Genomic DNA, 13,982 nt, shown 5'->3' on the forward strand with positions numbered 1-13,982 from the left:
CAACAGAACTATTCTACGTGTTCTACCACTACTCCTACCTGTGCTTCACTCCACACAATTCCAATGATCATGCCCATGCAAACACAACTGAAAAACCGTCTAAGGTTGATAATACCGGCGCTGCTGTCTGGCTCCAAGGTGCTCAAGTCTTGCATTCGCTGCCGCAAACATAAAACCAAATGTAATGCTCTGGTAACCAATCCTTTGCCTTGCACTCACTGTGCCAAACACAAGATCAACTGTGTCTTGGAAGTGATAACACCGCTGACTAACAGATCGACTATCGATTTGGCTGAAAAACTTGCTGACGAAGTCTCCGACTTAAAACAGGTCATGGCAAAGATAATCTCCAGAAGAAATGCCTTGTTCGAAAAACTAGCCAGCAGCGGACTTGACATTCAAAGTATAGCACAACAGCAAAAGCAAAAGAACCAGCTCTGTAGACGAGCCCGCTCGGAGACCCCACCAGTATCCGAAATCCAATCTTGCATCAATACCCCTCAAGACTTCGCCATACCGTTGACAGCCCCTGTGGACTATGGCTTACAGGAAAACGACAACGAACCTGTATTTTCCATTTCTGCAAATAAAAGCTTGCAATCGTTTGCTATTTCGAACGCAACTGCATCAAGACTCTTTGCTAACTACGAACGGAACTTCAACCAGTTTTTGCCCATTTTTCCAGACAACTTCTTCAAATCGATAAATTTGAAGACGTTTGCAAACGAGAATGACTTGCTTTTCTGGTGCATAATCTTGACTTCATATTTAAACAACCCCGTAGACCAATCGGCTCCAAGCTACCGTATCTTGTCTGAACACATCAAATCTTTAGTTGTCGAGAAATGCTGGCTCCAAACTCCAAGGTCAGTGTACGTCATCTCGTCGTTGTTGATTTTGACCACTTGGCCATTGCCCAACACTAGTTCCAAAATCTCTGACAACTTGTGTATCAAGTTCATTTCGACAATGAAGGCATTGTCGTTACAATTTGGATTGCACAAGTTGGAGTTCATCAATGAATTCAGTCACAAGACCAAAATGAACATCTCACAAGAGGTCAATCTTGACAACCTAATCAGAGAAAGAATATATAAGTTCATCAACATCAACTCCAACTACTGGCTCATAAACTTGGGTTTATCAAACAATAATTACAACGGATTTACCCAGGACTACATCATCAACAAATCCTCTAACATAGACATCTTGAACAAGACGTCTGAAGGTGATCATTACATAAACTCACTCTTGAAGATCTCTATGATCCAATCAAAATTGAACGAAAACATGAATATTTTGATAGGAAATAACAGCGAGTCGGTTTCGTTATTGCCTAACCAGTTGAATACGTCCAAATTGATTAACTTCAATATGTTTGAAATCATCATTGATGACTTGAACAAGATATTGGTCAGAGATGACAATTCACTTGTATTGAATAATTTGATCAAGATTTCAATTGAGTTCTCCAAATTGCAATTGTTTGTGTATTCCTTATCTAAGTCTGATATCACAATTTTGGAATACAAACATTATATTACAAAAGTGTTGAAAAGTTGTTTTATCATCTTCTCATCGCAATTCCAGGACAATTCGTTGAACTTCAACCAATTGCCTATTCACTATAAGTTTCCTATTGAATTGGCTATGTTGATCATGCTCAGAGTATTCAAGTCTCCAATCATGAACTCGATCTCAGACTACAAGCTTGTCAAAGAAAAGTTCAACCAGATGTACGACAACATCATCATGGGTGGTAAGAACAACGAGGACTGGGAATTTTTGAATGCTAGATTGAATAAGGTTCTTCACAAGTTCAACAAAATAGACAACAAGTTTATCATCCTGAAAATGACGAGACATAATGACAATGACAAAGTTGTACCTTCATTTTTTCTTATAAATAAGATGAAGAGCTATCTCATTGCAAGTTTGAACTACGAGATGATCTGGCTCATCTACGAAAACGAACACACGCAAACTACAATAAATAACGAAGAAATTAACTGGGATGTTTTTGGGATCAAAGACAATAGAATGGATATGATTGATTACTTGCAAAGTAACGAATCTATATTTTACTAGTAAGTAGAAGCAATAGACAATCTGGATTTAACAATTAATATGTAGAAGCAGCAGACGTCCTCATTTAGTATTATTCTTACATTTTGATTCTAAGTTCCAAAGAGCATAGTCATTTTTTGATTGATTTTCGTCGCTTTTTCATTCTTATATTGTGAGTTTTCTATAAAAGTATTTATGCACGGTCAATCCATTGAGCATTTAATTTTTTGTTGTAAACAAACGGCTTCGAGCCGAGATATACGGCAAACAAGATGGCAATTGTTATCAACAATTTCACGCTGTCGAAACCTCTGCTCAACAAATCAAAAGAAGAAGATGGTTGAACGGTTGTACAGAATTGATTGAAATCATTATAATAACAGACCACCGAAGTAGATTCGAAATGTGTAGGTCTAGTCAAAATGTTGCCATCTTTGGTCACTTTCAATTGGTGTTTGTGATTGAGAATCTGGAACGCATTTCTAGCAATAACTGGTTCATAAGGAATCATTTTGAAGTCACTTTGGAAGTCAGCCTGTGTCAATTCTCTGTCGTCAATTCTTCTACTATTGAGTAGATGTTTTGGAATCTCAATCAAAGCACCATTTTCTGTTGCTACTATAATCGATTTCAAAGTGATTCCGTATAGAGATTGAGTAGATGACATGCCGTATATTCTTTCCGGGAATATGAAGGACTTGATAGAATAGCTGTCAATAGTAGAATTGTGACTAAATTCAGATACAGAGTTGGCATTATCTTTCTTCAAGCTTTTCTCTGTGTCAAATAAGTCGATAACATTGAATCTTTGCTCTAATGATGGTGCAATGACAAAATAAGAGTAGATAATCCAGTTGTCATCCATAATTAAATTGATGGAACTGAAATCCACAACCTCTTCTCTCTTGTGTTCAAACGAATGCAACAAATTGCCGGTAACAGCGTCCAACAAGTAGAACTTCAATTGTTCATTTTCATTATCTTTTGTCAAAACAGAGATAACGTTGGGATTCAAGTATTTGTACAACACATCTTTATTGGCCAATGAGATACCCAAGGAAGAGGTAGTGGTCGAGAATGGTTTCGAAGCAAGCGATATAATCTTTTCGTTTGATTTGGAAAACTTCCAGGTACCAAAGGAACTGGAGTCTCCTGCAGAAATCTTGAACCCAGAAACTGTGGTATCATCGTTATCAACAAAGAACAAATCGTTTTCATCAGTACCATTGAAGATACTGAATTGGTTTTCCTTCTTCAAGATAATCTTGGAAGAGTCTTCTTCATTAGACGAAGATTTGAATAATCCAGAATACTCTTCGCCGAGCTGTTCAAAAGACAATACAGAACCATCTCGACTATTGATGAAGTACAATCCCAGAGAAAACAATGCTACAAGATTGTCTTGATAGGTAATGAGTTCAACAAATGATCCATCAAAAACTGCCGTGCTCTTCCATACCAAAGTTCCATCAACTGAATTTAGAGCTATGATAGCCTTTGCAGAATCTTCAAAGAAGATAATCAATTTTCCAAAACCGAATTCGTCTCCCTCGACAGCATTAATAGTTTCTGTATCTTCAACCTTTGCGAAAAATGAAACTACATACTTGCCCAATTCACTCAAGTGTCTCTTGACTCTGAGTAGCCAATTGGTAACAATGAAGCCAGTGTTAGCATCTTCAAGAAGATGGTGGAACTCATTGAGTGTCTGTTGTGACTCGGGCTTGTCGATAATCAAGTACTTACTATTGACAGATACGAATTGGTTCACAGAAACCACATTTTTAACCAAATGGCCGTTGCTCAAGTCAAAAATCTTCCCGTTGACATCTGGACCTATGGAAACCAACTGGTAGTTACCATTGAACACAGTGATAAAGTCATCAGTGTACAATTGCTCGACTTTTGTATCGACAATTTTAATGCTAGAGGGTTCGTCAAGAACCAAAAAGTCAGTTAAGTCGTAAACGGATTTGCGACCGTTTTTAGTAGTCACAATTATGAAGTCATTGAGACCAAAATTCTCGTATGAAACGTTTACTATTTCCAGAGAAGTGGTCAAAGTCTCAGAAACTTCTAGATTGTTCTTCGCACTGATGGAATATAAAATGACTGAATCGTTTGTGAATGTGTACAAATAGTTATTGTTGATGATGTCAAGATTTAAGACTTTGCCTGTTGTAATTTCTACAACATCGGTACCATTCTCATCGAATTTGTACACGGCATCATTTCCTGTGACTACTACGCCATCCTTAAATAATTTGGCATTTATGATTGGCAAGCTTTCTGAAACAGAAACAACTTCAGCTAAGGCATTGATCTTCAATAGAAGTTTTCCTGCAATAACGCTTCCAAAACCGTCTCTCAGATCAAAGAGAATAGTGGTGGGTTGATCGAAATCGTATACTGTCTTGACTTCACCAGATTCATGTTTGACATATTGTAATACACCATTAGATGTCAAAACTAACAAGCCTCTGTTCAAGAAGTCTACCACTTTAACGGGAGGAGATACCAACTTAATCTCACGTACATAGACACCGCTTGCCGTTTCAAAGAGATACAAGCTGGCCTGTTCACTACTGGAAAGATATGCCAAATTGTGGTTCTGTGCCAAATGGAAATCATTCAAAGCCGGAAAAGAGCTCAATTCCACAGACCATTCAAGGTAGTTGGGATTATCCAACTGTATGGAAATGAATTGGCTCCGATCGTTGAAACCAATGGCTTTGTTGGCTTTTATCACTGAATACAGCTTCAATGTGCCGTAGATGTGCTGGATAGCTTCCTTTGAAAACGCATCTTCAAGCAATACCGCCGAAACTGTCACGAGTGCAAGCGCAATTGTCCACAAGGAAGCAAAACGCATTGAAACGGTGGCAGAACGTGTTTTCTGGATTTTAGTATATATCGAAATAGAGAATATCCAGTATTGAAAAGTATGGAGTAGTGAAAATGTCGCTTTTCACTTTTCATACCTGTAATTCCCTAACAATGTCGTTCAACTGTGAGACATTTCAATTATTTCACGTGATACGGAGACCATCATTCAATTTGATTAAATTTAGCCTTGATTCATATTCCAATTTACGTCCCTATTTTCTTTCTATATTCTTTCTTGTTTGCTCCTCAATTACCACAATGCATTCACGCGATTGGTTCCTTGTCTTCGTTGGCTTCTTCCGTACGTATCAGCATTTCGTTCTGACTTTGTGTCGCTGCTCTAACCTGTTAGAAAGTAACACAAAGTCTCTACTAGCATAATGTAGAATTACCTGGTGGTTCTGTCAATTCAGCTAGTACAATTCTTCGTTTTCTCTTACTGACTCTGACAGTCCCTCCTGTCCCCGTTCTTGTCAAAAGGGGCCTTAGTTCTGCCGACTTCTGGATCAACATTTTGCTTTGTATCTTGGGCTACTTCCCTGGCTTGATCCATTCATACTGGATTATCCTGCAGTATCCATACAGAGAAACCTATGCTGCTTTGGGAGGCGATGGCCACAACAACAGAACCGATTACGGTGCTACCGTCGGTTGAGACGATGCCATTATATCGGTTCGATCTAATTGACCAGATTCATAACCTCGTTACTCCCGGTCTCTGACTATGCCTTATACCCCTACTGGGATAGGTTTCGTTGCAAATCACGTGAGTTTGGGTTACCCGGAAAATGGAAAATTCACCTTGTATGGCTAGATTTAGATATTATATTTCCAATTTCTGCTTTTGTTCCTTTTCTCGCCTTCGACGTGTTGCTAAGCAGAGTTAATATACGTTTTGTCAATGTACTTCCCTGTAGACAACGAGAGAAATCGCATAAACTTAAGTTGCCCGATACGAATTTCCTCCGGAAACTCATCTAGTTTGATCCATCGGTCCAATGTGTCAATATGCGAAGAAAAAGTCTGAAATGTCCTCAAACGGCTGTTCATTAAGATCTAGTGGAGTGTAATTATCGGGTGAATTGGTTATGGAATTGTCGTTTTGATATTTTCATTTTCCAATTCAGGTATACTTGATTTTCTACCACATAAAGACATCTTTGACGTCTTCCAGATGGATTTCACTGTTCTTCTCGTTTTGAGAAGAGCTACCATTTTGGAACACTGTCCCTGATGTTGTGGTAGGTTGCTCATTACAAGATCGAATGGCCGTGTTAAAACGAACTGGTGATACTCACTATGAGTTATTCTCTATTGCTAAGTTGAAAATCTGGATATTTACATTTACTCTATTAGTTACTCTTTGATATTTACATTGTAATACTCTATCGAAAGCTGCGTGCTATTACTATTATTGCTGTTGTACAGCTTGTGCCAACAATTCTTCTTCAGTTTGTTCATACTCTTCAGGTCTACCTCCGCCCTTCTTCCACAACCATAATGCTTCGATAGCATAGTTCCTCACAGATAAATTTTTCGTCTTGGCTTCGTCTGCAGCGTCTGTAATAGTTTCTATAACACGAAGTTGATCGATTAAGTCCCATAACATCTTCTCGAAACTTGCTACCATCTCTCTGACGTTTTCATTAAAATGTTTATCCTCTTCGTCGTTTTCTTCTACGGATACACCAGCGTACTTGTGCAAGCCTAACTTGTGAAGAATTCTGCCGAGAGTTTGGATGCTAACACATCTCTGGCTCGGAACTACAGATCTAGCCAAATGCGCAAGTTCTGCCAAGGTATAGCCTGCCAAATGAGGATTTTCTGCATGGTGGTGCAACCCCATATACGTTGGAATCTCGTTTTTGGGATTCGCTTGTGGGCTCGTTTCGTCGTGTAGTTCAATCAAGTCACCATGAAAGTTAAATCTCATATCTGCCACAGACTCGTAGGTGGTAGATGTTTGTTTGGGCAAAGGCTTCGTCATCCACGACAATTTATCCGTTTCTTTGGGGAGATCCGGATAATACTTCTCGTGAAGCTTGTCATAGAAATCTGGGTCGTTCAAATCCAAATCATCTACAGGTTTAGGTTTTGGAAAATGAACATCCATCCTGTTTTCCTCTTCTTCTGTGAGTAATTGGTATTCCTCTGGAGCTATCTCGTTCTCATTGTTTGTGTGCGGGATATTGGGGATCATCTCATGAAGGTCCTCTACATCTTCCCAGCCATTGGGATCAAGCTCTATGCCACCATCCAAGTCCTCGTAACTTACCGTAGCTACTTCGTTGAATGTCACTGACTTTTTAGGCTTTTCGCTTGCTTTCAGGCTATTGTCTTTTTCTATATCTTTTTCTACCACAGTGTCACCAAAATCATCTTTTATGTTTAGCTGTTTGATTCCCAAAGCTTTGTCTACATCCTCTGGATCCAACTGCGACAAATCAGACATGCCTTCTTTGGTTCTCATTCCTCCTATCCACCCATTATACCCTTCTGAATGTTCATGTCCATGGTCACCATGATTGGAACTGTCTCCGTGAACATGATCGGCTTGCTTTTGGATTCTAGACTCAGTTCTTTTAAGCAAACTCTGGATCAACTTAGGATCCAACCCTTGTAAGAGTTCTTCTCTTTCGTGAGTAATTTCTTCTTCTGTCATACTCGCAATTTTATCCATATTCTCCTGGTGAATCTTTTCAGCTTCCGTAAGATCATTTACTACATTTTTATTTTTCACCTTATTTGCAGATTCTCGAAGAGGTTTGGCAGCATCCTCCGTTCCTTTCTTCTGTACTCTCTTCTTCCATCTAGAGACTTTCTTCTCTCTTGACTTAGATGGATCTGGAAATCCGCCAACTTCAACGTCTATAGTCAGAGATGGAGCTTCTATTTCATGCTCAACAATCTCACCTATGAAATCCATCCTTGAAACGTCTATGCCGTAGTGAATATGATTCTAGCTTTACTAATTCTGATCTCTAAAATGTTGGCCTACTTGGAGAATGTTATATCCTGCATACATGTAATTGGTTGCGAAATGTCGTATTCCATATACATAAACTATTGCTGTGAAGATCTAGGAGAACCTGACTCTGTACTATTCTTCAAAGGAGACACCATTTCGGAGCCTGTTTCAGATTTGGTCTCTGATTTAATCTCCGTTGATGCTTCCTTTTGTGGCTCTCTTTCGTCTTCCGGTGGTTTCTGATGTTCCTGTGGAAGTCTTATATACTGGGCTATGTAACATTCCTTTCTTTCGATTTTTCCATATACGTGCTGGAGAAAATCGTCATTAAGTTTACAAGAATAGCTTTCAAACTCCATGCGTTTTCGTTCTTGAAGTGAACCGATTTCTGGGTCTATAGGAGGTCTTTTTGCATATTTGAAACCATTGTAGATATCAACAAACGGAATGAATAAGATTGCAAGAGCAACAAAATACTTTTGAGTGGTATAAAACAGCTCCTCTAGACCGTGGTTACGATTTCCATTGTATACCAAATTGATGAAGTTCTTTTTTGCACCCATGTCATACACTCTATCATTAATTCCATACTGTACAACTAACCTCAAGTTGTCTTTCTTGACATTAATATATCTCCATCCAGTCTCCTCTCTAGGTTTGGGTCTTTTCTTCTTATCGTCCTTGTGGCTATTCTGCCATCTTTCAAATGATCTTTTTTGGTTCTCGGAGACCTGGTCTAGGGTCACTTTGTTAATCACAATGTAGTAGAAATGAGTTCCAAAGAGAGCTCCAATCATCAAGATCCACATTCCACACATCACGTATAGCGGGATGAAGTTGTGATTGATCTCACCTCCACGACCAATGTTCAGGGGTGTATACCTGATTAAAAAAATTAATATTACAACGAAATACGTTAGAAACCACTGGCAATACTTCATGAAGAACAAGTAGTTAGTTTCACCTACGACAGTGCCTATCCAGAGACAAAAGTGGTCAAACTTCAATACCATATATCCCATATCTTTCAGATAAAACGTTCGAGCAGTCACTATCGATCTGGCATTGGAATTATATTCTGGGTATCCATACTCATCGCAGGGAAATATATCTGGACATGGTATCAAATTAGGATCATCTGTTCCGTACAAGTTGAGTGGCTGGAAAACAGGAGACTTTCCTGGACCAATGACAAACATGAGAATCCAATACAAAAACATTACAAACTGTGAAAATCCTCCAAGTACCCATAATGCAACGGCTATACCCTTAGAATGGTGTTTGTAGATTTCCTGGTATCCCAAAGAGTAAAAAGAAGCAAAGTCAATGTATGCTAGACCAAATATTACGCCTATAGGAACTCCGATTTTGACCACGCGCAGCCATATCGGACTCTGATGGCCAGTCATATCATTGCAATCAATGTAGAGAAGAATGAAGGCTTGTATTGAAAATGAAACAGAGAAATTGAAAAATGGGAGCAGTTCCAGCGACATTTGTGGCCACTCATATAAATAGTGATCTAAGCCAACCCAAATGTCGCTGAGAGAGTGTTCAGTCACGCGATGTGAATCACATGGTACGATATCGACTCTTTTCATCTCCATACTTAAGAATACCGATAATGATACAGCTTAGAAATCAAAGATATATCCATATTTCCTTTGCCATCATACGAAATGATACAAATTTTAGAAGGTAGGTCTCATACTCAAGGCTCCTCTTTTATGCCATCCAAGTTTCAGTCACTAACCATATCTCTAGATGACCGGTCCAAGGACATGTGTCCCATCTGTAAAACAGACAAGTACTTGTCTCCGAATATGAACTTTCTCATTAATCCAGAATGCTACCACAAAATTTGCGAGTCTTGTGTGGACCGTATATTTTCATTAGGTCCAGCTCCATGCCCGTATGCGAGTTGTGGGAAGATCTTGAGAAAGAACCGGTTCAAGAAACAGATCTTTGATGATTTACGAATCGAGCGAGAAATCGATATCAGAAAGAGAGTAGGAAGTGTCTACAATAAGACAGAGGAGGACTTTGATGATCTTAGGGAATTCAACAAATACTTAGAGACGATAGAGAATATAATATTCAATTTGAATTACGGAATCGATGCTGAAGAGACCGAGGCTGATTTAGTCAAATACGAACAAGAACATAAATTAGAGATATTAGAAAAGAATATGCGTCAAAGTCAGAAGAACGCGGATTTGGCTGCTTATCAGGAAGCCATGGAAAGACTCAAGCAGGAAAAGTTACGAATTCAGAAACAAATGGAAGTAGAAGACATGGAGTACCAGAAACAGCTGCAACAAGATTTATTAGACAAGTTGACAACTGGCTCTGCTTCCAGCACTGACGAGATTATCAAACAACAACAGCAAAATGCATTAAAACGTTCTTCCTTGAGAAGAAGAGAATTGCAACAGATAACCAACCAATTAGATCAACAATTCAATAAGTCAAACCCGTTGTACAAGCATGCTAAGGAATTGGAAGAAAACTTAAAAACACCATTTACACCATTTAAGGGTGATAGAGACCTAAACAAGAACTACCACTTATTGCCTATACCGAACGACATCGACGAGCTCATGGATATCGAAAACCACATCTCTGACAGCTACTTCGATCCATATGTAAACCAGCTAGCCAAGAACAAAGAGTACTTGGGAGCCGGCTGGAGATTGCAGCATGTATTTGAGAAAGCATTGGATGAAGCATTCATTGGATTGGGTTGTTTCATCGAGAAGGAAAAGGCAACAGCCTAGGAACGAAACTTCTAAAATGTTCCACAACTGCATACACTTTAGTTTATGTCTAATTCTATTCGCATATACAATACATATTCTATTATAAGATAAGCCGTAAGACTCTAAACTTTCTATTGTGTTACAGGTCTAGATAGTAAATGGCTTCTCTTTTTTAAACCTCTCCTATCTATTATTGTTTAACTATTCGAAACTATATCTATAAGTCTATGAAGCGAGCCTCGGGATGGTAGTATACGGGACAGGACCAGTAAGATCTTTTGACGTCATCCCAAACACTCTTGTCGTTTTCTTGCAATGTTTCTTTGGGAACTTCAACTGAGGTGAATGTACATTGTAAGCCATAGTTTGCTAAATCAAGTTCCAGCAATTTCTTGTAGACTTCGTATACTACTTGTCTATCGGCACCCAAACCGTTGAAGAACGAAAATACACCATAGGGCTTCAATAATCCAACAACGTAATCAAACAACTCCAACATGTCCAGGTAATGTTCTGAAAATGTATCGTAGTAAATACCATTGAAGTAAACCTCACCAGAAGACAACAACTTGTCCAATTGTTCTTGCCATCTACCTTCCAAGATAACTACATTTTTCTTGTCGTACCAGCCGTCCGCCTTCAACTTGGCAAGAACATCAGGATGAGCTTCACAGATGTAGTGCTTGGTAGGATTCTTTTCGTTGATCATAGTATCGATTATCCCCATTCCAAAACCAATGTTGAGGATGTTGATCTCTGAATCTTCTTCGTTGTCTTCTATTATTGAACCTTTGAAAAGAGATTCACAGCCCAATCTCATGAGATCAGTTTCCCATGCCATCATGACACCATCTTTTCTATCTTTTGTGATCAAGGCATTGTCGACATATTCCAATTTGGTGTTAAGGTACGACTGTTGATTCTGAGAGGGAGCATCTGGAGCATCTGCAGCATCTGAAGCGCCTGGAGCATCAACTATTTCTACAGATTTGTTGGACTCTTCAGGATCCGGTTTTTCGTCGCTCTTTGGTTGTTCGATTTGTTCTGCTTTTTCCTCTACCAATTCAGGAACTTCTCCAAAACGATCGTGGTCCAAGTCGTCCGTATCTTCTATTATTTCCATATCGAACTCTCCCACTTTTCGTAACAAGAGCTCTGCTCTAACACCAGAATCCACTATTTGCGTGTAGATATTCAAATGATTCAACTTCCTCTTAATAAGTATACATCCTGGAGTATCATTGTTGACATCGCTCAAACACCACCCAGCCCCGTACTCAAACAAAGTTTGCACCATAGTGTCAACTACTTTTAATTCTTCAGCAGTTGCGTTCTCTGGAACATGGGTGCAAATGAGATGCAAAGGAGTTGTAGTGGTGGTTGGTTCGGCTGCTATGTCATTTGTATAGTTGTAAGCCTCTTCAATGGTATAAGTAGCTGGAATTCCCAGTCTAAGATAGAAGTTTAATTGGTCCACATACTTGCTGGTAATGGGTCTTTCAGCGAATCGGCATAAATCGTGCAAGTCCGACATACTTTTTTCCAAGACGATAAAGTTGTATTTTCTGCAGCACAAGCAAGGAAACAGAAATCTGAAATTCGAAACGCGGAATCCGAAACACTTCTCTGTACCGAAGTCAAATCTACAGCAGAAGATCCTGGAATCGTATGGTTTTTTTTTGTTTCCTCGGTATAGTCGTCTAGATCGTGAAATTGTGAAATAAAATGGCTAGGTTATGGAATTAAGAGATGGAGGACTGTATGTATGATAGACCCTTGCCGCAACACATACGGTAATATGATCTGAGGTGCAACTCTACAGCACCCCAGAATAGTAAATTTCCATGACTGGACTAAGAGGAAAAAGTCGGGAAGAATACTGCAAGATCACGTACAAGCGATAAAAGGTCGATGCGAATCGTCTCGGTCTTGCAAAATACTTCTAGTCTATAGGCTGTTACAGCACTATAGTGCCATAATCAGCTGTCATTCCACAAATCAAGAATTAGACTTTAGCCTAGACATTCCTGATTTGGGAGTAGGGTGACAGCAGCTACCGATAGTCGCCTATACTCGGAACATCTGAACCGAGCTTCCGAGTCTATTCGCACCCAATATTAATTTATGGAACAGAATATTGTAAGATTTGTAGCGTTTGCGGCGAAATCGGACATAGACTCATGTATCTGGTACTCCGGCAATTGAAATTTACAAACTTGTTGTAACAGGAAGTTACATTGACTTCCCGACCAATACAAAGGCTCAATTATTTGTTTTCTTCAGTCAGAGCCTTAGTAGTTGCCTACTCTACCCCTTTATTGGTTAAAATATTTTCCTTGTTACTTTTTGATCCATTAAACTCTGAACACATGACTTCATCAGGAATAACTCGGATTTGACTGACATGAATCAGACTAGCTCCGTAGCATTCATTCGCAAATCTTTCAGCGTTTGCTGGCTTTGATAAACCACACGCCATTTTAATAACCATATTTATATGACATCTTCCAATATCACTATGTTTGTCGGAGCTATTGATAAAGTAGTTCGTACCAATGGTATTCTCGTCATTCCAATTTTGATACAGCCCCCATAATATACACTACCCAAGTTTCGGCGAAGGTACTCATTAGTTTTCTCAGATGTTTAACGTAACTGCCACACACAACGCCCTAATGATTTTGGAGCTCATGTAATTGCAAAAAAATCATACGATTGGACTTAGATTTTTTTTTTTCGGTGCAGCACTATCTGCACCTTAATTTTTCTATGAGAACAAACTGGCTGGAACAAGACGCTAGCTGTGCTATCTTTCACAGTTTGGCGCGTGAAAATTTGAGACAGCTCCAGCAATGGTGGGTGGGTCGGGAATGTGTTTGTCTAATTTATCTGGCTAATTTTGGCAGTTCCTTGGCTGATCTACTCCTTCTCCTGATTTTCTATTCTTCCTGAACCATCTGTTTTTAATGTACCTTTATGCACTATGCACTCTCAACTTACATTAGTATGCACCTGTTCTAACCGGACACTTTACCAACATATATTTCGTCTTTAACACCGTTTTCATCTACAAGCACGACTTCAGTCCCAAGTACCAACGTATATCTGCACAAGCCCTTACGTAAGTTGCCCTTCTCGCTAACTCGTCTCTTTGTTTGGCTTCAAAATTAAAGGAAAATCTGAACAATCAAATTGCTTGCGAAAGCCAACAGGTTGAGAAGGAACCATTAACGAGCAGACATCCAAAATTCGCAATGAGACTTTTTACTTAACCTTCACAATTCGGCCAAATTGGTAACCAT

The 13,982-nt window shown here is 39.2% G+C and overlaps 7 protein-coding genes across 7 annotated transcripts; 3 read left to right on the top strand and 4 right to left on the bottom strand. All coding sequences in view use genetic code 12, as the record gives it.

The window, feature by feature from the left end:
- Positions 1–75: 75 nt before the first annotated feature.
- On the top strand, positions 76–2,088 carry SEF2 (putative transcription factor; the record flags this gene model as incomplete). The annotated part of the gene is given in 3 exon segments (XM_001386099.1): positions 76–403; positions 449–531; positions 550–2,088. 3 exon segments carry the CDS (start codon positions 76–78, stop codon positions 2,086–2,088), a joined length of 1,950 nt encoding a protein of 649 aa, XP_001386136.2.
- Positions 2,089–2,260: 172 nt separating this feature from the next.
- Positions 2,261–4,939, bottom strand: PICST_63104 (conserved hypothetical protein; the record flags this gene model as incomplete). The annotated part of the gene is made up of 1 exon (XM_001386281.1): positions 2,261–4,939. One exon carries the CDS (start codon positions 4,937–4,939, stop codon positions 2,261–2,263), a length of 2,679 nt encoding a protein of 892 aa, XP_001386318.2.
- A 272-nt stretch (positions 4,940–5,211) lies between these two features.
- PICST_36994 (predicted protein) lies at positions 5,212–5,608 on the top strand (the record flags this gene model as incomplete). Its single annotated transcript, XM_001386100.1, has 2 exons — positions 5,212–5,254; positions 5,406–5,608. The coding sequence occupies 2 exons, from the start codon at positions 5,212–5,214 to the stop codon at positions 5,606–5,608; spliced, it is 246 nt and encodes an 81-aa protein (XP_001386137.2).
- Positions 5,609–6,400: 792 nt separating this feature from the next.
- PICST_18070 (predicted protein) lies at positions 6,401–7,879 on the bottom strand (the record flags this gene model as incomplete). The annotated part of the gene is made up of 2 exons (XM_001386282.1): positions 6,401–7,302; positions 7,324–7,879. Coding segments are annotated over 2 exons (1,458 nt in total), but the record flags the coding sequence as incomplete, so codon positions are not given.
- Positions 7,880–8,016: 137 nt separating this feature from the next.
- PICST_33443 (predicted protein) lies at positions 8,017–9,330 on the bottom strand (the record flags this gene model as incomplete). The annotated part of the gene is made up of 1 exon (XM_001386283.1): positions 8,017–9,330. One exon carries the CDS (start codon positions 9,328–9,330, stop codon positions 8,017–8,019), a length of 1,314 nt encoding a protein of 437 aa, XP_001386320.2.
- Positions 9,331–9,648: 318 nt separating this feature from the next.
- On the top strand, positions 9,649–10,698 carry TFB3 (RNA polymerase II transcription factor B subunit 3 (RNA polymerase II transcription factor B p38 subunit) (RNA polymerase II transcription factor B 38 kDa subunit); the record flags this gene model as incomplete). The annotated part of the gene is made up of 1 exon (XM_001386101.1): positions 9,649–10,698. The coding sequence occupies one exon, from the start codon at positions 9,649–9,651 to the stop codon at positions 10,696–10,698; it is 1,050 nt and encodes a 349-aa protein (XP_001386138.2).
- Positions 10,699–10,854: 156 nt separating this feature from the next.
- Positions 10,855–12,361, bottom strand: RMT2 (arginine methyltransferase). The gene is made up of 2 exons (XM_001386284.1): positions 11,666–12,361; positions 10,855–11,602 (listed from the first exon to the last, which is right to left on the bottom strand). The coding sequence occupies exons 1-2, from the start codon at positions 12,212–12,214 to the stop codon at positions 10,898–10,900; spliced, it is 1,254 nt and encodes a 417-aa protein (XP_001386321.2). The 5' UTR covers positions 12,215–12,361; the 3' UTR covers positions 10,855–10,897.
- Positions 12,362–13,982: the final 1,621 nt, after the last annotated feature.

Source organism: Scheffersomyces stipitis, chromosome 7 (assembly GCF_000209165.1).
Source record: "Scheffersomyces stipitis CBS 6054 chromosome 7, complete sequence".
In the NCBI taxonomy this organism is placed as follows: Eukaryota; Fungi; Ascomycota; class Pichiomycetes; order Serinales; family Debaryomycetaceae; genus Scheffersomyces; species Scheffersomyces stipitis.